The following is a 24,395-nucleotide window of genomic DNA, read 5'->3' on the forward strand; positions in this document are numbered from 1 at the left end:
TGAGAACCCTCCTAACTCTCTGAATTCCAGGGAATACAGCCCTAGAGCAAGGAAGTAGCTAAAATGTTTCTCGGCTCAGCCCAATACTTCCTGCATTGTCACGGAGTGACAAAGTCAGCGTACGGCCTACCGCCCGCATTTCTCTCCGGACTCAGAAGCGCAGCACCATGGCCAGCAAGAACCCCAGAGTCTTTATGGACATCTCTACTGGGGGTAAACCCCAGGGTCGCATAGTGATGGAGGTAAGTGACGGACGGACAATGTTCCCAAATAAAAGAACAACTCCGAACCGTTTTCGAGGAGAGTGGAAGAAAATAAAAGAAAACATTGTGCGAAGATTGGGAGTGCAGCGTAGGTTCACGACGTTAATTCCCGGGATGGCGGGACTGTCATATGTTGAAAGATTGCAGCGACTGGGCTTGTATACACTGGAATTTAGAAGGATGAGAGGGGATCTGATTGAGACATATAAGATTATTAAGGGATTGGGCATGCTCGAGGCAGGAAATATGTTCCCGATTTGGGGGAGTCCAGAACCAGAGGCCACAGTTTAAGAATAAGGGGTAGGCCACTTAGAACAGAGTTGAGGAAAAACTTTTTCACCCAGAGAGTTGTGGATCTATAGAATGCTCTGCCTCAGAAGGCAGTGGGGCCCAATTCTCCGGATGCTTTCAAGAAAAAGTTAGAGAGAGCTCTTAAAGATGGCGGAGTCAAGGGATATGGGGAGAAGGCAGGAACGGGGTGCTGATTGATTGTGGATGATCAGCCACGATCACATTGAATGGCGGTGCTGGCTCGAAGGGGTGAATGGCCCACTCCTGCACCTATTGTCTATAAGATCAACAGAAACAAATTATATTTGCAGAAAACTATCTAGAAAAAGTGGGAGCATTCGGTGAAACCTTAAGGTCTGAAAAAAAAACCCGGAAATGTCACACAATTGGAGCCAAACCCGCTAAAACGAGTTACCGCAAGTTGAAATAAGAGTTGTGGCTGTTTTTGCAGATTATCAGAATCAGAATCAGACTTTAATCGCCAAGTACCCGTGCACATACAAGGAATTTACTTCCGGCAGATGTAAAGTTGAAAATTTAGATGAAATGAATTGTTACTGAATTTTCTGCCACCTAGAATGGGATCGAAAGCGGGATCAGGATTTTGCTGCAGGGGCCGATTTTATAAGCAGTTGATATTTCGGCAAGAGGGTGGTTAATGCGATTTTTAAAAATCCGATTGTGTGCTTTGGGACGTGTGGGCCAGCTTGTGGAACATTAGACGGAGATCGGCGACAGCCTTCCTCCAGAATCAGCGCTGTTTTGTTTTCGCGGTGGCTTCGGGAGGAATTGGGTGCCGAAGCAAAGCTGAGCCCCGACAGACCGAGACGGGGGGAGGCGGAGCTGGGCGTTCATTTGCGGCGACCTCCGGGCGTGATGGCGCTGGCTCCGCCGCGGGTACGGGGAGCCTAAAGTGCAGGTTAGCTTCTGTAGAGAGAGAGAGTCCAGTCAGTCCATCGGGGAGGAGATCCGTGGGTCCCACCCCACTGGGTTAAGGAGCCGCTTCCCGAACCGCCGTGGATAATTGCACACCAATACTGAACCGATTCCACATGGAGTCCTTCTCAAGGACTCTACTCTTAATGTTCTTTTTGGGTTTTTTTTTTGTTTTGGTTGTTTGTCAGTCTTCGTGTGTAGTTTTTCATCAATTCTGTTGTAGTTCTTCTGTGAATGCCTGCAAGAAAACGAACCTCGGGGTAGTAACACTTTTTGTGTGTGTTGCTTGAAATTCCAGCATCTGCAGATTTCCTCGTGTTTTGCGTTTTTTAAAATTCACTACTGTGAAGCCTCTCGCTCGAGGTAGTATGGTGACATGCCGCGGTAGCTCGGGCGGAGTTCAATTCCCGCATCGTCTGTCAGGAGTTTTTCCGCCCTCCCCATCAAGACATTAACTGATGATTTTAAGTTGTCCTGTTGTGGTGAACTATGTGCCTGTCGGGACACGCCCCTGCTGACTGCTCCTGTGGCTCCTCCCACAGGCCCCTGTATAAAGGAGACCTGCGGCCTGACGCTCGGCCTGAGTCTCCAAGACCTTGTATGATAGACACTCACTCCTGGTTCCTTCTTCCAGACAATAAAAGCCGATATCTCGCCTTACGTCTCAGTGTGAGTTATTGATGGTGCATCACCTGTGCTAAGGTTAAATGGGTGGGTTGCCGGGCGATGTGGTTCATGGGCCATAAGGGCGTGTTTTGCGCTGTGTCTCTACATGAAATACATTTACTTTCAACTTGGGGAGAAGCTTCTTCAGGTGCCTTTGATTCTCGACAGATAATCAAAGCCGGATCTACCAGTTTACAGCATTTTCCTGCTTTCTCGAACTCGCACTTGCTTTTTCTGCATTTCTCCTAACATAAAGCAGATAGGAACTGAATCCACTTGCGGAGCAGCAGGACGAACACGGATGCTGTTTGCCTGCTGAATTCCTCCAGTAAACTATATCTTCCTCCAGGCTTTTAGCATTAGCAGTCTCTTGTGTCTACTGCGCCCGTCTCTGTGTGGGTTTCCTCTGGGTGCTCTGGTTCACACCCAGAGCCCCAAGATAAACAGGTTAGTAAGGGTTAATAAATTGTGGGCATGCTGTGTTAGCACCAGAAGCATGGTGACACACATGGGCTTGCCCTAGCACATGGAGTAATGAATTGTGGCTCTTTGGTCCATCTATTCCATGCTAGCCCATTGACCCAGACCTGGAGCATAGCCTTACAGCCTATGTATTTATCCTAATTTCTCTCAGATGGTGAAATTGAGCTTGCATCCATCACTTATGGTGGTATCCTGTGTCACCCTCACACCACTCGTTCTGAGTGAAGAATTTCCCCTGAATATTTCACTTTTCACCATGACCATTACTTCTAGTCTTTTAGACCATTACTTCTAGCACAGCCTCAGTGGAAACAGCCCGCTTGCATTTAAACTCATAATTCTGTATACCTGTCAAATGTCCCCTTACTCTAAGCTCTACGTCCTTGGTCTATGTTGCTCGTTAACACAAAATGAGGCCTTTCACTTTAGTTCTCAATGTGACAACCTAATCTGTATCTTTATTTGCACACAAAGGCAGAGGGTGGGTTTGATATTCTTGTTGTTTGCGTGATCTTTTTGCACTGGGGTTTGATGTTTTTGTTGCCATTTGCACAGTTGTTTCATTTTTGTGCATGGGGCCGGTTGATATATTCCTTTGAACAGCCTCCATGGCTATCTTTGTTTTGTGGCTGTCTGCAGAAGACGGGTCTCAGGGTTGTTTGTACATTGAACCTTTTATTGAGTTGTAGAACCCAACTGGACTATTTGATTAATTACACACAATTGATAACCTCATGCTGTCTCTCTTTTGTCTCTTTCAGCTAAGAGCAGATGTTGTCCCAATGACTGCAGGTGAGTCTCAGGAACTAGCCATTGAATTGAAGATCACAGTTTGTACCAAATTCAAGTTTATTATCAAATGCACAAACACACTTACAGTCGGCCCTTCTTATCCGCGGGAGATTGGTTCTGAGACCTCCTACGGATACCAAACATTGCAGATGCTCAAGTCCTTTATTAACCTGTCTCAGTGCGGTGGTCTTTCGGACCAGCGGAACCCAGGACTTTATTTAACATGCTCAGTGCGGTGGACATTAGGACCTGGAGGTTCAGCTCTGAATCTGTCGTGTTTCTGTTCACGAAAATAATCAGGATCACGACTGAAAGCAAGGTGGAAGTAATAAAGCGATTGGAAAGAGGTGAAACGCCATTGGTCATTGGAAAGGTGTTAGGCTACAGTCGGTCAGCGTCAGACCAATTTCAACGGAGCATTTGAAAGGCACTGCCCAGATGAAAGCTACAGTTATTACTGAGCAATGCAGTGGTTTAATTATTGAAATACGTATGTTTCTGAAGTGTTTTATATGCATAGAAAGGCAAAGTATGTACTATACACAAAGAAAACCGTTTGACTAACTGACGCTAAATAATACCAGATGTACCTGTTCCGACTGCAAATCCAACTAACAGACGGACTCAGGAATGGAACTCATTCATAACCTGGGGACTGCCTGTACTTTTAATACATTTCTAGTTTACTTATAATACCTAATACAATGTAAATGGTTGTTATACTGTATTGTTTGGGGAATAACAACAAGAAAAAATAGTTTGTACATGCACAAATAACGAGTGCTGGAGAGAGAACTTGCAGCAGCATCAGACACAGACACACAGAAATCACATCAACAGCATTCACAAAAACTTGGATGTAACTTTTTTAAAGGGAATGCAATTAAAACAAAATGTGCAAAGTGCAAAGTGGTCATAGTGTTGCTGAACTGTAGTGATTAGGGTTGTGGTGTGGTTTGGATTCAATTCCCCCCCCCCCCCCCCCGCTGCTGATAAAGGGTTTGTATGTCCCCCATGTGACCACATGGCTTTCCTCTGGGTGCTCCCAATTCCTTCCTGCAGTCCAGACATGTATGGATTCGTAGGTTAATTGACCATTGTAAATTATCCCACGATTAGACTGGGATTAAATCGGGGGTGGGGGGACGATGGTGGTTGCTGAGTGGTGGCTCAGAGGGCTGGAAGGGTCCATCCTGCACTGTATTTCAAAATAAAGATGGCACGGCCTGGATTGTGGGGACTTTTGATGGGTGCTGCCACCTTGAGGTAGTGATACTACCAGTAGTGTGGAAGGGTGTGCCTGCAATGTCCAGTGCTCTGCTTTCTACAACCTTTTATATTTCTGTGCATTGAAATTGCTGTAGCAGACTAGGATGCAATCAGTTTTGTTATTTTAACAGTACATCTGTATTAGTTGCCACAAACTAACAAAGAAGCCATACCTCCTTAACCACCAAAGGGAAGTGTGTCTTTTTCATTACCTTCGTACAATTGCATCTGTGTTTTGATGGGCAGTCTTACTGTGAATGGCTTTGTTGCAGAAAACTTCCGTGCGTTATGCACAGGTGAGAAGGGTTTCGGTTACAAAGGCTCAACATTCCACAGAATCATTCCTGAATTCATGTGCCAGGTGAGGACCAATGTTCAGGGACGTCTCCCCGTTCTGATCTTGATCCAGCCGCTGCAATGATGACGCATTCAACTTTGAATCTTCTAGGGTGGTGACTTCACAAGGCATAACGGCACTGGAGGCAAGTCCATCTATGGGGAGAAGTTTAAAGATGAGAATTTTCAGCTGAAGCACACAGATGCAGGTAAGTGGGATGTTTGCTTGGATTGTAGTGGTGCTTTCCAAGGTTGGTGTGGTGATGTAGGGAGTAACATATTCAACCTCAAGTTAATTTTCACAGGCCTACACACCCAGCGTATAAATGCCATGAAAATGAGCTTTTTGCAGCAGCACAGTACTTTACAAGGACAAACGTGTTGAAAATCATAAATTAATACAGATAGTCCCCGAGTTAAGAACGTCCAACTTACGAACACCTTGTTTCTTAAGTGTTTTATATGCATAGAAAGGTAAAGTATATACTATATCCTAAGACAAACATTTGACGAACTGATGCTAAATAATACCGGATGTACTTGTTCCGACTTACGTACAAATCCGACTTAATGTGGGACTCAGGAACAGGACTCGTTCATAACCCGGGGACCGCGTGTATACCTTTTTCAGGGGAGGGGATTTGGTGAATCACTTGTCACTTTACATTTGATTTTCCTTTGCGTTCCTGTCATCTTTATTGTTGGCATCTATTTCCCCTCTGTTTTTGCTCAGTGCCCATTAAGAACATCAGCATTGCTGTAATACATCACAAAATTTGTTTTGGAACATTGAGCAGTGCAACATGGGAGTAGGCCCTTTGACCCACAGTTGTGCCGAACCAGCTGAAAAGCAAATCAAAACCCCCTCAAAAAAATGAATCCCTCCTACCTACACAACATCCATATCCCCCCTAGCTTCCTCACATTCGTTGCATATCTAAACATATCCTAAAAGCCTCTAATGTATTTGCCTCTACCCCCATACCAGGCATCCACCACTCATCTTTTAAATACTTAGCCCTCACATCCCCTTTGAACCTAGGCCCTCTCACCTTCAATGAATGCCCTCTGGTGCTGACATTTCGACCCTGGCGGGGGGTGGGGGTTGGGGGGGGAGTGCTCCCAGTCTACTCTGCCTCTTGTAATTGTATAAACCTCTATCAGATCCTTGATGGTGGGATGGGTAATTCCAGTGATGGAACTGGTTGAGCTTTTTCTGATCCCGTGCAGGGGCTTCTCCATACCAGATGGTGAGGCAACCAGTTAGAATGCTCTCCACACTTGAAATGTGCCAGTCTTTGGTGACATAACAAATCCCCTCAAACTCCTAGTTAAATGTAGCTGCTGCCTTCTTTGTCATTGCTGTAGATCTGAACACCTGTCTGCCATTTCCCATTGCAGGCATCCTGTCCATGGCCAATGCCGGACCAAATACAAATGGATCCCAGTTCTTCATATGCACCTCAAAGAATACTTGGTAGGTGGTGTTCTTGTTTACTTTGTTCTGTTTTTTACGGAGAATGTTGGAAGTAAATAATATTGCCTGCTTGATGTTACAGGTTGGATGGGAAGCATGTTGTGTTTGGATCAGTGCTAGAAGGCTTGGACGTGGTAAGGAAGATGGACAATTATGGCAGTGTGAGTGGAAATCCCAAGGCCACGGTTACAATCACTGATTGTGGGCAGTTGTCCTGAATTATTTGAATTTAAATAAAGTGTGATTGCTTGGAACATCAATTTTGAGTTTTAAAGTCCATAATTTTTGGCAAATCATTCGGGTACCTTCTCAGAGACTTTCCAGTATTCAATCCTGGTTGTTCTATCAATTTCATGTGGTGTGCTGGCTGAAGGAAAAATGTTACATTCAATATTTTGGTTTGTAGTAGAAGAATAGTGGGTCTTTTAATTGCACTGGGTGGTCGTGGCTAGCACATTACCTCAGCGTCGGCTGTAAAATCATTGTGCTGCTATCTGTACATTATTGCCCCCACCCCCCCAACCAGATGGGTTTCCTCTCGGTACTCCCATGTTCCAACACCTTACGAGTTAGGGTTACATAGAAACCTTACAGCACAATACAGGCCCTTCGGCCCATAAAGCTGTGCTGAACTTGTCCTTAACTTAGAAATTACCTGCGGTTACCCTTAACCCTCTATTTTTCTAAGGTCCATGTACAATTGACTTAAATGTTTCTAAATCTGGAAGAAAGTTAACTAACTTAATCAAAATGTGTATACACAGTAAGTATAAACTCTGGGGTGGCAAACTGCATGGAACAGCTACTAGTGCAATTCAATAGGATATTGTTTACAACGTAGCCAAATGCATCCAGAGCAACAGACTTGTTCACACCAACAACGTATTTCACTTTATGTTTCGATGTACACGTGACAATACAGCTAATTTTTTAAAATATCATTAGTAAAGGCCAGGGAACCATACGCCTTCTATACCACACTACGAACTTGTGGCGCCTGTTCAGGGAACTGTAGACTTGGACCCCAAGATTCCTCTGCACAGGGGGTCTGGCTATCAACAGTGTACCTGTACTTCTGCCCAATTTGGCCTGATGAAACTCCTCACCTATATCCAATGAGGGGACCCCGAGGGAACAGGTATAATTAATTCAAACTCCAATGTAAAATACGAAGTGGCTGTCATCTGCTCATCAGGGCAGGGCGACGACTGACATCAGTCACTATAAAGCGTGACGCCATTTGGGAGGCATGATGTCAATCATGGGGCAGAGCACTGCGACATCATGAAATGTAAGGTGTCAGGGTGCGTTGTGAATTTTTATGACCAGCCGATACGGGAATCTGAAGCAAATAATAAAACCAAGAGCTATTGGAACTTAGTGTGTCGGGCAGCCGCTGTGGGGACTCAGCCGCAAATTTAACACCTGGGCCGTGCACCTCGACTCACCAATTGATGATTGCTGAGACAGGGCTGTCATTCACAATGGAGGGTGGGGACTGATCGACAGGGCCCAATATTGTGTGCTCATTGGTGATTAGTAAGCTGAAGGCCGGACCAACTGAGTGGTATTTGGGTAATGGTTATCGAGAATGTATCCTTGATCACATTTTAATTTAATGTTTTCTTTGCATTCATATACCTGAAGAACTATATGAAAATATAAATATACTGCAAAAAAAGCAGTCACAGAGTGGATTGGAACTATGCAAGGGCCGCCAAAATATCTTGCATAATCATTGCCAAAAAGTTCTATTCAAAAGGTTCAAAGGAACATCTAAATAAGCCTGATGCATTTTGGAAACAAGTTCTGTGGACTGATGAAATTAAATAGAACTTCTTGGCCGCAATGAGCAAAGGTATGATTGGAAAAAAGGTGCTGAATTTCACGAAAAGGACAGCTCTCCAATTGTTAAGCACGAGGGTGGATTGATCATGCTTTGGGCTTGTGTTGCAGCCAGTGGCATGGGAAACATTTCACTGGTAGAGGGAGGAATGAATTAAATTCCAGCAAATTCTGGAAGCAAACATCACACCATCTGTAAAAAAGCTGAAAATGTAAAGAGAATGGCTTCTACAACAGGATAATGATCCTAAACACACCTCAAAATCCACAATGGACTACCTCAAGAGGCACAAGCTGAAGGTTTTGCCCTGGTCCTCACAGTCCCCTGACATAAACATCATCGAGAATCTGTGGATAGACCTCAAAAGAGCAGTGCATGCAAGACGGCCCAAGAATCTCACAGAACTAGAAGCCTTTTGCGAGGAAGGATGGGTGAAAATCCCCCAAATAGCAATTGAAAGACTCTTAGCTGGCTGTAGAAAGTGTTTACAAGCTGTGATACTTGCCAAAGGGGGTGTTACTAAGTACTGCCATACAGGGTGCCCAAACTTTTGCTTTGGGCCCTTTTCCTTTTTTGTTATTTTGGAACGGTAAAAGATGGAAATAAAAATGTTTTCTTACTTAAAATATTAAAGAAATGTGTCATCTTTAACTTTATGCCTTTTGGAAATCAGGTCATCTTTTACTCACTTAGCTATTCACAGTAACAGAAATTTTGACCAGGGGTACCCAAACTTTTGCATGGCACTGTAGGAGCAGAAGTAAGCCATTCAACCCATCATTTCTGCTCTGCCATTCCACCATGACTGATACATTATCCCTCTCACTTTTCCTGTCTTCTCCCCATACCCTTTGATGCCCTGGCTAATCAAGAACCTATCTATCCCTGCCTTAAATATATCCAATGACTTGGCCTCCACAGCCGCTTGTGACAATAAATTCCACAGATTTACCACCCTCTGACTAAAGTAATTTCTCCACATCTCTGTTCTAAATGGGCATCCTTCAATCCTGAATTCGTATCATTTTATCCTAGACTCCCCTACCATGGGAAATAACTTTGTCATATATGATCTGTTCAGGCCTTTTAACATTCAGAATGTTTCTATGAGATTCCTCCTCATTCTCCTGAACTCCAGGGAATACAGTCCAAGAGCTACCAGGTTCTTCATACTGTAAACCTTTCATTTCTGGAATCATTCTCGTGAATCTTCTCTGAGCCCTCTCCAATGTTTGTATTGTTATGTCCGCAGCCCCCTCCTTTGTGAGAATCGCAAGAGCACTAGTTGAGGGGGGGTCAGTAGACCCAGGAAATGGTAGAGAGATGTGCCGGATGCCTCGTTCCCCGGTGATGCAAATTAACACGACATCGACCATTGTCTCCTGGAGACCACGTTTGTGGATTGGGGACTATGCTATGTGCAAGCCCGCGGGCAAAGTGGGCTGTTTGAGAGAGAGATTGCATCATCCCAACCTGATTGACATCTGAGACCCCGTGAGGAGGTAAAAAAGAGGGTCTGGGAAGAACAACCCCTTCAGATGCATCAGAAGAAACGCTAACGATCCCGTAGTAGCGGGAAGCCATTTGAAGGAAACCACGTGCATTCGATTCCGTGGCTGGAATCGGTGGCTGGAACCATGGAAAACAGTTTTCAGCTAACAACGGGGAAGCCTGCTCCCCTGATTCAACGGATTTGCTTCATAAAAGACCCGGGCAAGTTTCTTTTCTCACAAATCTCTCTCTCTCCAACAAGTGAAAACCCAGCGGTCCCCAAAGGCTGAAGCCTGCAGGAACTGAGTGACTTTTATATTTCCATCGGACAATATATTATCCCCTAGACAAACGATTGAGCTGTTTCTTATTTATGGTTATTATTAGACCCGCGCTTTTAGATTGAGTAGTGATGACGTATATTATCTGAATGTTTGTATTAATCTTATTTTTGTGCTCCTTTATAAATAAAGACTTTTAAAAATAGTACCATCAGACTTCAACGGACCTCTCTTTCTTTGCTGGTAAGTGACCTAGTTACGGGGTAGGTAGCAGTATATCCTTTCTAAAATAAGGAGCCTAAAACTGCATACTGTTACGCCCTTGCCCCCTCCTTTTTGAGAATCGCAAGATCACTCTTAAGTCAGGTCAGGAGACCCAGGAAATGAGAGAAAGACATGCAGAATCCACAAAGAGTTTGGAATGTGTCCTGGCCTCCAAAAGGCGGAACCATTGATAACGGCTATTAACTCTTGGAGACGGAATTGTGTATTGAATACTGTACAATTCATCGAAGCCCCCAGGCAATGAACCGAGGGGGTTGGTGGAGGGATTGCATCATCCCAACCTGATTGACATCTGAGACCCTGTGAGTCAGGATAAAAGAGGGTCTGGGGAACAGCCTCTTCAGACGCACCAGAAAAAATGCTAGAACTCCTGTAACAGCGTAATAGCGAAAGCCGGTGGAAAAGCCCACGTGCGTCTTTTTCCATTTGTCTCAGAATCGGTGTGTCTTTACCACGGAAGCACGGCTTTAGCTGAACACAAAGGGGAAATCAGTTCCCCAACGACTCTCGAAGGATTGACATCATAAAAGGAATGGGCAAGTTAAACCTCTGTCTGTCTCTCCAACCATAAAGCTGCAGCTTGAATGAACTTGAGTGACTTTTATATTTCCATCAGACAATACATTAACCCCTAGACAACGACAGAGCTATTTCTTATTGATTAATATTATACCCGCGCTTTTAGATTTAGTATTGGCGACGTATATTATCTGTATGTTTGCATTGATATTATTTTTGTGTATTTTTATCAATAAATACTGTTAAAAATAGTACCATCAGACTTCAACGGACTTCTCTATCTTTGCTGGTAAGTGACCCAGTTACGAGGTACGTAACAACACAATACTCCAAGAGTGGTCTCACGAGTTCCTCAACATCACATCCCTGCTCTTAAATTCTATAGCTTTAGAAATGAATGCCAACATTGCAATAGCCTTCTGCACCACCAACTTAACCTGGAGGTTTAACCTTTTAGGGTATCCTGCTCAAGGATTCCCAAGTCCTTTTGATCTCTGCATTTTGAATTCTCTCCTCATCTAAATAATAGTCTGCCCATTTATTTCTTCCACCAAAGTGCATGACTTTCCAACATTATATTTCGTTTGCCACTTCTTTGCCCATTCCGCTAAACTATCTAAGTCTTTCTGTAGGCTCTCTGTTACCTCAACACTTCCCACTCCTCCACCTATCTTTGCATCATTGGCAAATTTAGCCACAAATCCATTAATCCCATAGTCCAAATCATTGGCATACACCATAAAAAACAACAGTTCCAACACCAACCCCAGTGGAACTCCACTGGTAACCGGCAGCCAGGCAGAATAGGATCCCTTTATTCCCACTCTCTGCCTTCTGCCGATTAGCCATGCTAGTAACTCCCCTGTAATTCCATGGACTCTTACCTTGCTAAGCAGCCTCATATTCGGCACCTTGTCAAAGGCCTTCTGAGAATCCAAGTATGCCACATCTACTGATGTCAGGCTAACAAATCTATAGTTTCCTTTCTGGTGCCTCCCACCCTTCCTAAATAGTGTATTTGCAAGTTTCCAGTCATCTGGAACAATGCCAGAATCTATCAATTCTTGAAAGATCACTGTTAATGCTTCCGCCATCTCTCCAGCTACTTCCTTCAGAACCCTAGGGTGCATTCCATCAGGTCTGGGAGATTTATCCACCCTCAGACCATTAAGCCTCCTGAGCACCTTTTCAGTCGCAATTTTCACTGCACCTACTTCACTTCCCCAACACTCTTGAATGTCCGATATAATCCAGATGCTTTCCACTGTGAAAGCTGATGCAAAATACGCATTCTATTCCTCTGCCATCTCTGTGTCTCTCATTACAATATCTCCAGCGTCATTTTGTATTGGTCCTATATCTACCTTCAGCTCTCTTTATACACTTAAAAAAGCTTTTAGTGTCTTCTTTGATATTGGTCGCCAGCTTCCTTTCATAAGTCATCTTTTCCTTCCTAATGACCTTCTTAGTTTCCTTCTGCAAGAATTTAAAAGCTTCCCAATCGTCTTTCTTCCCACTGGCTCTGGCTTCTTTGTATGCCCTCTCTTTGCTTTTACTTTGGCTCTGACTTCATTTGTCAGCCACGGTAGTGTCCTTCTTCCATTCGAAAATTTCTTCTTATTTGGAATATATCTGTCTTGTACTTCCCTCATTTTGCACAGAAATTTCAGCCATTACTGGTCTGCTGTCCTTCATGCTAGTTCCTTTCCAGTCAACTTTGGCCAGTTCCCCATTGCAATTTCCTTTACTCCACTGAACTACCAACACGTCGGAATTTAATTTCTCCTTCTCAAATTTCAAAGTGAACTCGATCATATTGTGATCGAAGTTCCCTAAGGGTCCCTTAACCTTATACTCTCTTATCACCTCTGGATCATTGGACAACACCCAACCCAGCACAGCTGATCCCCCAGTGGGCTCAACAACAAGCTGTTCTAAAACATTTAGACATTCTACAAATTCTCTCTCTTGAGGTCCAGTACTGGCCTGGTTTTCCCAATCTACTTTCATGTTAAAATCCCCAACGATTATCATGATATTGCCCATCTGACATGCCGTTTCTATCTTCTGATGTAATTTGCAATCCACATCCCGGCTGCTGTTTGGAGGCTGGCAGACAACTGCCATTAGGGTCCTTTTACCTTTGCTATTTCTTAACACAACCCATACTGACTCTACACCTTCCAATCCTATGTCATTCCTTTCTAATGGTTTAATATTATTTCTTATACACAGGGCCACACTACCACCTCTGCCTGCTAATCTATATTTCTGATACACCGTATATCCCTGGACGTTCAGCTCCCAATGGCAGCCATCCTTTAGCCAGGTTTCAGAGATGGCCACCATGCCATACCTGCCAATCTGCAGCTGAATTTCAAGATCATCCATTTTATTTCTTATGCTGTGTGCATTCAAATACAACTAACACGTTAAGTCCAGTATTTGTTGCTTTCTATTGTAAATCATCCCACTGGCTGTGATTATGCCTCATCTCCTGCCTGTCCTTTCTATCATCTCTGTTGCACGCAATCTTTGATTTATTTTTGTTTTCCCCTTCCTCAACCCTATCACACCAGTTCCCATCCCCCTGCCAAATTAATTTAAACCCTCCCTCACAGCTCTAGTAACCCTGCCTGCTGGGATATTGGACCCCTTTGGGTTCAGGTGCGGGTTGTACCTCCCCCAGAAATGGCCCCAATGATCCAGGAACCCAAAGCCCTGCCCCTACACCAGACTCTCAGCCACGCATTAATATGCCAGATCATGCTATTCTTGTGCTGGTTAGCACGTGGCACAGGCAGCAATCCTGACATTACTGCCCCGGAGGCCCTGCTTATCTGCTTCCTACCCAAATCCCTGAAATCTCTCTTCAGGACCTCTTCCCTTTTCCTACCTATGTCATTGGTACCAATGTGTACCAAGACTTCTGGCTGTTCACCCTCTCCCTTCAGAATACTCTGCACCCGATCCGAGACAACCCGTACCCTGGCACCTGGGAGGCAACACACCATGCGGGTATCTCTATCAGGCTGGCAGAACCTCCTGTCTGTTCCCCTCACTATGAAATTCCCTATGGCTACACATTCCTCATCTTTTTCTCTCCCTTCTGCACCACGGAACCAGGCTCAGTGCCAGAGACCCGATCGTCATGGTTGTCCTCTGTCAGGTCACCCCCCCCCCCCCACAGCAATCAAAATGAGATAATGATTACTGAGAGGGGATGGCCACAGGGCTGCTCTCTACTATTTGAGCTCTTCCCTTCCCTTCCCTGACAGACACCTACTTGTGTAACTCCTGCAGACTCGGGGTGACTAACTCCCTCTAGCTCCTATCCATCTCCTGCTCACTTTCCCTAACAAGCAGTAGGTCATCAAGCCACAGCTCCAGATCCCTAACGTGGTCTCTCAGGAGCTGCACCTGGTGTACCTGGTGCAGATGTGGCCATCTGGGAGACTGGAAGATTCCTGGGATTCCCACATCTGGCACCCAGAGCAAAGTACTAACCCTACAGAAGTGCTCTTCATTCCTCCAGGAAAAAAATTGCAAGGAAAACACCTAGTGCTCCTACCTACTTAACTCACCACTCTGACTCAGACCATTCATAATATTGACAGGACTGAAGGGAACATTGAGGGGAGGGGGACAGGGAACAGGAGATCATAGCACTCTTACCACATAAAAATTTTATGGGTGTGACCTATGAATATGCTAGCTTTGGAAAGAAACCAGAAGGAAATAGAAGCTGTCACAGCTGAAGTAGTTTGCAGAATAGGGTGGTCTTGGACTTCATACCGGCCAAAAAGAGAGGAGTTTGCATGATTTTAGGGCAAGAGTTGCAGGAAGGGTGTGATTGGCAACTAAATATTCCTGGATTTAGTTGCTTCAGGTGTGATAGAGTAGGAGGGGCCAGAGGAGGAGGTGTTGCATTGCTTGTCTGAGAAAATCTTATGGCGGTGCTTTGGAAGGATAGATCAGAGAGCTCCTCTAGGGAGGCTATTTGGGTGGAATTGAGGAATGGGAAAGGTGTAGTAACACTGATAGGAGTGTATTATAGGCCACCTAATGGGGAGCGTGAGTTGGAAGAGCAAATGTGTAAGGAGATAGCAGATATTTGTAGTAAACACAAGGTGGTGATTGTGGGAGATTTTAATTTTCCATATGTAGACTGGGAAGCTCATTCTGTAAAAGGGCTGGATGGTTTAGAGTTTGTGAAATGTGTGCAGGATAGTTTTTTGCAACAATACATAGAAGTACCGACTAGAGATGGGGCAGTGTTGGATCTCCTGTTAGGGAATGCGATAGGTCAGCTGACAGATGTATGTGTTGGGGAGCACTTCGGGTCCAGTGATCACAATAGCATTAGCTTCAGTATAATTATGGAGAAGGACAGGACAGGACAGGACCTAGAGTTGAGATTTTTGATTGGAGAAAGGCTAACTTTGAGGAGATGCGAAGGGATTTAGAGAGAGTGGATTGGGTCAAGTTGTTTTATGGGAAGGATGTAATAGAGAAATGGAGGTCATTTAAGGGTGAAATTATGACGGTACAGAATATTTATGTTCCTGTTAGGTTGAAAGGAAAGGTTAAAGGTTTGAAAGCACCATGGTTTTCAAGGGATATTAGAAATTTGGTTCGGAAAAAGAGGGATGTCTACAATAGATATAGGCAGCATGGAGTAAAGGATTTGCTCGAGGAATATAAAGAATGTAAAAGGAATCTTAAAAAAGAGATTAGAAAAGCTAAAAGAAGATACGAGGTTGGTTTGGCAAATAAGGTGAAAGTAAATCCGAAAGGTTTCTACAGTTATATTAAAAGCAAGAGGATAGAGAGAGATAAAATTGGCCCCTTAGAGAATCAGAGTGGTCAGCTATGTGTGGAGCCGAGGGAGATGGGAGAGATTTTGAACGATTTCTTCTTCGGTATTCACTAAAGAGAAGGATATTGAATTGTGTAAGGTGTGGGAAACAAGTAAGAAAGTTATGGAACCTATAACAATTAAAGAGGTGGAAGTACTGGCACTTTAAAGAAATTTAAAAGTGGATAAATCTCCGGGTCCTGACAGGATATTCCCCAGGATCTTGAGGGAAGTTTGTGTAGAGATAGCAGGAGCTCTGACGGAGATCTTTAAGATGTCATTAGAAACGGGGATTGTGCTGGAGGATTGGCATATTGCTCATGTGGTTCCATTGTTTAAAAAGGGTTCTAGAAGTAAGCCTAGCAATTATAGACCTGTCAGTTTGACATCAGTGGTGGGTAAATTAATGGAAAGTATTCTTAGAGATAGTATTAATAATTATCTGGATAGACAGGATCTGATTAGGAGTAGCCAGCATGGATTTGTGCGTGGAAGGTCATGTTTGACAAACCTTATTGAATTTTTTGAAGAAGTTACGAGGAATGTTGACGAGGGTAAGGCAGTGGATGTAGTCTATATGGACTTCAGCAAAACCTTTGACAAAGTTCCACATGGAAGGTTAGTTAAGAAGGTTCAGTCATTAGGTATTAATGCTGGAGTAATAAAATGGATTCAACAGTGGCTAGATGGGAGATGCCAGAGGGTAGTGGCGGATAATTGTTTATAGGGATGGAGGCCGGTGACTAGCGGGGTGCCTCAGGGATCTGTTTTGGGCCCAATGTTGTTTGTAATATACATAAATGACCTGGATGATGGGGTGGTAAATTGGATTAGTAAGTATGCCGATGATACTAAGGTAGGAGGTGTTGTGGATAATGAGGTGGGTTTTCAAAGCTTGCAGGGAGATTTATGCCGGTTAGAAGAATGGGCTGAACGTTGGCAGATGGAGTTTAATGCTGAGAAGTGTGAGGTTCTACATTTTGGCAGGAATAATCCAAATAGAACATACAGAGTAAATGGTAGGGCATTGAGGAATGCAGAGGAACAGAGAGATCTAGGAATAACAGTGCATAGTTCCCTGAAGGTGGAGTCTCATGTAGGTAGGGTGGTGAAGAAGGCTTTTGGTATGCTGGCCTTTATAAATCAGAGGATTGAGTATAGGAGTTGGGATGTAATGTTAAAATTGTACAAGGCATTGGTAAGGCCAAATTTAGAATATTGTGTGCAGTTCTGGTCACCGAATTATAGGAAAGATATCAATAAATTAGAGAGAGTGCAGAGACGATTTACTAGGATGTTACCTGGGTTTCAGCACTTAAGTTACAGAGAAAGGTTGAACAAGTTAGGTCTCTATTCATTGGAGCGTAGAAGGTTGAGGGGGGATTTGATCGAGGTATTTAAAATTTTGAGAGGGATAGATAGAGTTGATGTGAATAGGCTGTTTCCATTGAGAGTAGGGGAGATTCAAATGAGAGGACATGATTTGAGAGTTAGGGGGCAGAAGTTTAAGGGAAACACGAGGGGGTATTTCTTTACTCAGTGAGTGATAGCTGTGTGGAATGAGCTTCCTGTAGAAGTAGTAGAGGCCAGTTCAGTTGTGTCATTTAAGGTAAAATTGGATAGGTATATGGACAGGAAAGGAGTGGAGGGTTATGGGCTGAGTGCGGGTAGGTGGGACTAGGTGAGATTAAGAGTTTGGCACGGACTAGGAGGGCCGAGATGGCCTGTTTCCGTGCTGTGATTGTTATATGGTTATGGTTATATGGTTATAAGAGTGTTGCACCTACATCCCAGATGAATCTGAGAATGTCACCCATCTAGCTGACTACATACAGAGAAACGTAGAACAAATTCGGAATGTGGGTGAGGGATTCCATGACTACAACCCAAAAGGAGGGTGACGGCCCGGGGGGGAGGCAACGATTGCTCTTTACGACCTAATCTGGTTCTTGGTAACCGTTAGGTTACCCTGCAGTGCCCCTCCTGAACTCTTGCTCCGCGCACCCCTTCGGGAATGGTATCTTTCCCCAGTTAACCCGGGGATCCGAGTTACCGGACAAGAGACAGACCAGCGATCCGGAGTATGATGAGGAAGCCCGTCTGGCCATGCGTCCCTTCCGCCCTTCATGTGAACCCTCTTTTCCCCAGGAGCTGAATTGATCAGAATGATCAAAAAGGTCGGGACTGTGGAGGACTTTGGCCAGCTGGGTCGGGTAGATACCTTGGCCAGACTAGAGAACTCTGTGTCCGTGTTGCTTAACGCCTGGATCAGCAGAAAGTCCTGGCGTTTCCCTCTAGCCGACAGCAGTACTCACGCAGCATTCGCTCAAATCGAGTTTGCTTTAATCTGAACATCTCGACGTTCCTGTTTGGTTGAACCCCAAATCATACCGACCCAGACTGTCATATCGATGTTATATCGGGCGAACTTCCTATCAGAACGGTTCTCCTCTGAGCTCTGTCGGCATCGCTTCTGCGCGCACATTCTTCGCATCGAGAGTGAGAGGAATAATCCTTGTTTTTCCCTTTGATGTATTCCGACTGCTGTGGTAGGGTCCCCGCCAGCTGTAGCAAACTGGTCAAAGAAAGAATGCATCATGCAGCGTTTTTTGCACTTTTTTCTAGCGCCCTCCTCATACCACGGAGGCGGGCAGTGCATTCCTGACTCGACCAGGTGGCTGCCGAAAGGTACTGGGCTCCATGCCTGGGCCACCAGCGTACAGGGTTACTGCTCCTGCTCCCGGTGTACCCGCACCTTCCGCATCGGCACGAGCCTGTCGCCACGCACCGGGGTTACTTTGGTTTGGGATGAATGACTTACCAAAGAATTACTTTAAAGTGAGAAGAGCTTTGCATTGTCGACCTCACTGATTCGCTTGAGACCATCTGTATCCAGTGGCCCGACAGCTGGGGATGCAGTCGGATGCTGGGATTTACCATGACGTCCTTAGTGCCTCGTCATGCTCTAAGCCCTCCACACTGCCTTGCCGTGTCTGCCTTCCTGCCCGCTAAGCCAGACTGCTGGTTACCTCTGCGCAGTCTACCTGGTCCAGTCTTTGCCAGCTCGGGCAGGCAAGCCCAAATGCACCGAGAGTTGCCTTCACCTGCTTCAGTTCGCTCGTCCGAGCGGTCGAGCAGGGTGTGGCTGCCGCTGCTAACGAACCGCTGCTTGGAGGCACCGGAGAGAGCTGAGTGCCAAGTGAAGACCAGTGGTGGACGAGCCACTCCAAAGGAAGCGCGACGTGCGCGCCCCATCGAGCTGCTCCCCCTCCCTGAACTACCATACACCCTGAATAGCTTAGTCCGGCGTTTAATTACTGGTTTGTTCTGTCTGGTACAACACCGTGGGCCGAAGGGCCTGTTGCTGAGATGTTTTGTGTTCCATATTCTATATCGTGGTCAGCATGGGCCCGAACGGCCCGTTTCCACACTTCTCTGACCCTGCACGCGCAGATACGGTGATTCGGTGCCTTCTCCTGGTGCTGGCTCCTGAGAAAACCATCCTGTTCTTTCCCCATTGCCCAAAAAACATCTTCCTTAGATATTTATCCAGTTGTCCGTGAATATTAACACTGAACCTTCATCCACTCTTTCATGCAGCATGGCCATGATAAATCAAGTCTATATATAAAAAAGTCTCAAGTCTGGCACTTTTGCCTAAGCCACCGTGGAAGGTTACAGTGTAGAAGTGGTCATTTTATGTGCTTGTTCTCCCCCTCCCCCAACCCAACCCCCCCCCCCCCCCCCATTTACAGTGGAGAGCCTTCTGACTGGTTACATCACTGCCCAGTACGGAGCCTCCAATGTGCAGGATCATAAGCGGCTGCAGAGGGTTCTGGACAATCTGCAGATGCTGGAAATCTTGAACAACATGCACAAGTGCTGGAGGAACTCAACGGGTCAGGCAGCATCTATGGAATGGTTGAGACTCATCTATCTGGGCTGAGACGTTCATCAGAACTGGAAAGGAAGGGGTAAGAATAAGAGGGTAGGGAGAGGGGAAATACAAGCCAGGGAGATTATGACAGTTGGAACATGGTGAGGGGGAAGAAATAAGCAGGGAGGTGGTTGGTGGAAGAGGTAAATGGCTGAAAAAGAAGCAATCTGATAGGAGCAGAAACAATTTGATTGGAAAGGACAGAGGGATTAAACAAAGGAAATGGTGAACTGAGGGAGGTGATGAGCAGGTCATGATGGTGGGAGAGAAGGAAAGGGGTACGAGGGCTGTAGATTCATTCAGCTCCATCAACTCTAACCATCGAGGACCTCTTCAAGAGACAGTGCCTCAAGAAGATGACATACATCATTAAAAAACCCTCACTATCTGGTGCCATCAGGGAGGAGGCAGTAGAGCCTAAAAACCTACACTTGGTGATTCAGGTTTTTCCCTTCCACCATCAGATAACTGAATGGTCCATGGGACATTGAATACTTTCTCATTATTCCTTTTTTATACTATTAAGTGCAGTTACTATTACAAAGGAGAAGGTGCTCAAAAAGCTGAAAGATCTGAAGGTATATAAGTCACCTGGACCAGATGAACTGCACCCAAGGGTTTTGAAGCAGTAGAAATTATGGAGATATTAGTAATGATCTTTCAAAAATCATTGGACTCTGGCATGGAGCCAGAGGACTGGAAATTGCAAATGTCAGTCCACTCTTTAAGAAAGGAGGGAGGCAACAGAAAGGAAATTATAGACCAGTAAGCCTGACCCTAGTGGTTGGGAAGGTGTTGGAGTCAATTGTTGAGGATGTGGTTATAGAGTATTTGGTGACTCAGGATAAGATAGGACAAAATCAGCATGGTTTCCTTAAGGGAAAATCTTGCCTGACAAACTTCTTGGAATTCTTTGAGGGGATTACAAGTAGGATAGATAAAGGAGATGCACTGGATGTTGTATATTTGGATTTTCCAAAGACCTTTGACAAGGTGCCACATATGGGGATGCTCAACAAGTTAAGAGCCCATGGAATTACAGGAAAGTTACTGGCATGGGTAGAGCATTGGGTGATTGGTGGGAAGTGGGAATAAAATTATCCTTTTCTGGTTGGCGGTCAGTGACTAGTGGTGTTCTGCAGCTGCTGGTGTTGGGACCGCTTCTTTTAATGCCGTATATCAATGATCTAGATGAATTAGATGGCTTTGATGCCAAGTTGCAGATGATACGAAGATTGGTGGAGGGGCCAGTAGTGTTGAGGAAACAGGAAGGCTGCAGAGTGACTTAGACAGATTAGGAGAATGGGCAAGAAATTGGCAAATGAAATACAATTTTGGAAAATGCACAGTCATGCACTTTGGTAGAAGAAATAAGTGTGCAAACTATTTTCTAAATGGGGAGAAAATCCAAAAATATGAGATGCAGAGGGACTTGGGTATTCTTGTGTAGAACACCCTAAAGGTTAACTTGCAGGTTGAGTCAATGGTGAGGAAGGCAAATGAAATGTTAGCATTTACTTCAAGAGGTCTAGAATACAAGAGCAGGGATGTGATGCTGAGTCTTAGTAAGGCATTGGTGAGGCCTCACCTTGAGTATTGTGAACAGTTTTGGGCTCCTCATCAGAGAAAAGATGTGCTGGCATTGGAAAGGGTACAGAAGGGATTCACACAGATGATTCTGGGAATGAAAGGGATATCATACAAGGAACGTTTCATGGCTCTGGGTCTGTACTCGCTGGAATTTAGAAGGATGAGAGTGAATTTCATTGAAACCTTTTGAATGTTGAAAGGCCTAGACATTGTAGATGAGTAAAGGATGTTTCCCATAGTGTCTAGGACAAGAGGGCACAGCCACAGGATAGAGGGGTGTCCCTTTAATGCAGAGATGCAGAAACATTTCTTTAGCCAAAGGGTGGTGAATTTGTGGAATTTGTTACCAAAGGCAGCTGTGGAGGCCTGGTCATTGGGTGTATTTAATGCAGAGATTGATTGGACACAGCATCAAAGGATTCAGGGAGAAGGCCGGAGAGTGGGGCTGAGGAGGGGGGAAAACGATCAGCCATGATTGAATGGCAGAGTAGACTTGGGGGGGCTAAATGGCCTAATTCTGCTCCTGTGTCTCATGGTTTTAATAAATCTGAATCTGATTTTGAAAGATCCCATGATTTGATGTCTGCCAATCAAGTACAAAGCCCAGAACTGAGCAGACTCCTCCCATTTTATATAACCTACAATATATAAAAAATAAGCGTAACTTCCTTGTTTCAATAATTGTTTTTAAATGAAGTCAACTTTTTGTAATGCAAGGCAACACACGCAAAATGCTAGAGAACTCAGCAGGTCAGGCAGCATCTCTGGAGGGGAAATAAACAGTTGATCTTTTGGGTTGAGACCCTTCAACAGGACTGGAAAAGTATGGGAAGTAGCCAGAACAAGTTAGTGTGGGAAGGAGAAGGAGGACAAGCCAGAGGTGATAGGTGAAGCCAGGTGAAGAGAGGGGTTGAAGTAAGAGGCTTAGAGGTGGAAAAGGTGAAGGACTGAAGACAACGGAATCTGAAAGGAGAGGAGAGAGGACTGTGGTAAAAAGGGAATGAGGAGGGACCCCATGGGGAGGTGATAGAGAGGTGATGAGAAGAGAAGAGCTAAGAGGGGAACCAGAGTGGGGAAAGGAAAAAGAAGGAAGGGAGAATGGTAAAAAAGTTAGAGAAGTCATTGTTGGTGCCATTCTACCTCATGATTCCTTTCTGTTACACTATTTATTTACTTTTTATAATTTGTAGTATTTTATGTCTGCACTGTACTCCTGCCACAACACAACACATCATGTAATTCAGTGATAATAAATCTGATTCTGAAGTATTCCAAGATTTCATGTCTTCCAGTCAATTGCAGTCCGGAGCTGAACAGAATTCTCCAGCTTTACATAACCTGTGTTTCATGAAGTTTTAGCTTAATTTCCTTGTTGCAGTATTTGTTTTTAATGATTCAACATTTTGGGATGCATGTTTGTGAAAGCACACAGCCTGGTAAATAAGGTCGGTGATCTTCATGCAAACATTCCCATCAGAGACCAAGAAACATTTCCAACAACAGAGCTGTGTTGTTGCCACTATTTGGAAGTCAATAACAGTGGCACCTGTGGCTCGTCTGGCAGATCCTGTCTCTCACACAGGAGGTAGCTCTGCTTGGAAAACCCAAGCTTTAGTCAAGGCTGGGAGTCTAGTTCATTGCTGAGGGAGTTCTGCACTGAGTGAAGTACAGACTTTCAGAATTATGTTTGTTATCACTAACTTGTACGCCAGGTTCAAGAACAGTTACTACCCCTCAACCATCAGGCTCTTGAACAAAGGGGATAGCTACACACCCTTGCTCCGACATTGAAATGTTCCCACAACAAATGATCTCACTTCAAGGACTCTTTACCTCATGTTCTTTTTATTTATTCTATTTTTTATATTTGTGCTTGAACAGTTTGGTGTCTTCTGCACTCTGTTGATCTTTCATTGATCCTATTGTAGTTACTATTTTATTGAATTGCTAAGTATGCCTGCAGGTAAATGGATCTCATGGTTGTATATGGTGACATTTACCTTAATAATAAAATTTACTTTGACTTTGAATGTAATTTGAGACCATGAGATATAGGAACATAATTAAGCGACTTGGCCAGTGCAGTCTGCTCTGCCATTCCATTATGGCTGACTTATTAGCACTTTTAACCTCATTCTCCTGCCTTCTCCCCATAACCTTTGACACTCTTAATAATCAAGAACCTATCAACCTCCACTTTAAATGTACCCAATAATTTGGCCTCCTCAGCCATCTATGGCAATGCATTTCACAGACTCTGGCTAAAGAAATTCCTCCTCATCTCTGTTCTAAATAGACGTCCTTGCATTCTGAGGCGGTGCCCTCTGGACCTACCCATAGGAATAATCTTCTCCATGTCCATTCTATCCAGGCCTTTCGGTATTCAATTGAATATTTGGCGACCAGCTTAGATGGGGACCCTTGTCAGTGTGAAAGAGTTGGGCAGAAGAGCCTGTTTCATGCTGTGAACAATCATTTAAGAACCCACAAACCCACAAATCTATCTCTCTCCACCCCTATCTCTCTCTTTCTCCCTCCTCTCACTCTCTCGACTTTCTTTCCCCCCTCCCTCTCCCCCCTCGCTCCCCCCTTCTCTGTCTCCCGTTGGTCCTCGAAAAGGGGAGCTCGGAGAAGCAACATGGAAGATTGTAACATCGGAACATCGAGCTGATGGTCTGTCACTCTCGTTGCTGCAAGAACGATCTCTCTTCCACACTGGTGAGAGAGTACGTTTGAGATACCGGAGTGCTAGGTTATGGACTGTCGTTTTCGATGGATTCCAGATCAGGGTCTCTTTAGGGGCTTGTGCTTTAGGAGATACAGGAGTCTGAAGACACTCACTCAGTTTTTAGGAACAGCTTCTCCCCTTCCACCATCAGATTTCTGAATGCACAATTTACCCTGCTACACTACCTCACTAGTTCTTTTTTGCTCTACTTATTTAATTTTTATATATTTCTTATTCTTATTTAAATATTTTATTATGAATTACAATGTACTACTGCCGCAAAGCAACAAATTTCACGACTATGCCACTGATATTAAATGTGATTCTGATACTGATTATTAAGGCCC

General features: G+C 44.6%; 1 protein-coding gene and 1 long non-coding RNA gene across 3 annotated transcripts; both read left to right on the forward strand.

Moving 5' to 3' along the window:
• The first annotated feature begins 884 nt into the window (after positions 1 to 884).
• Positions 885 to 3,431, forward strand: LOC132379131 (uncharacterized). 2 transcript variants are annotated; one of them, XR_009507306.1, is made up of 3 exons: positions 885 to 1,077; positions 2,033 to 2,159; positions 3,401 to 3,431. It is a non-coding gene; the product is annotated as an uncharacterized LOC132379131 (long non-coding RNA). The 2 variants fall into 2 exon arrangements; XR_009507307.1 differs by lacking the exon at positions 885 to 1,077 and adding an exon at positions 1,084 to 1,473.
• A 1,163-nt stretch (positions 3,432 to 4,594) lies between these two features.
• LOC132379130 (peptidyl-prolyl cis-trans isomerase-like) lies at positions 4,595 to 6,773 on the forward strand. Its single transcript, XM_059946740.1, has 4 exons — positions 4,595 to 5,061; positions 5,149 to 5,245; positions 6,438 to 6,513; positions 6,596 to 6,773. The coding sequence occupies exons 1-4, from the start codon at positions 4,939 to 4,941 to the stop codon at positions 6,729 to 6,731; spliced, it is 432 nt and encodes a 143-aa protein (XP_059802723.1). The 5' UTR covers positions 4,595 to 4,938; the 3' UTR covers positions 6,732 to 6,773.
• Positions 6,774 to 24,395: the final 17,622 nt, after the last annotated feature.

Source organism: Hypanus sabinus, chromosome 21 (assembly GCF_030144855.1).
Source record: "Hypanus sabinus isolate sHypSab1 chromosome 21, sHypSab1.hap1, whole genome shotgun sequence".
Lineage (NCBI taxonomy): Eukaryota > Metazoa > Chordata > Chondrichthyes > Myliobatiformes > Dasyatidae > Hypanus > Hypanus sabinus.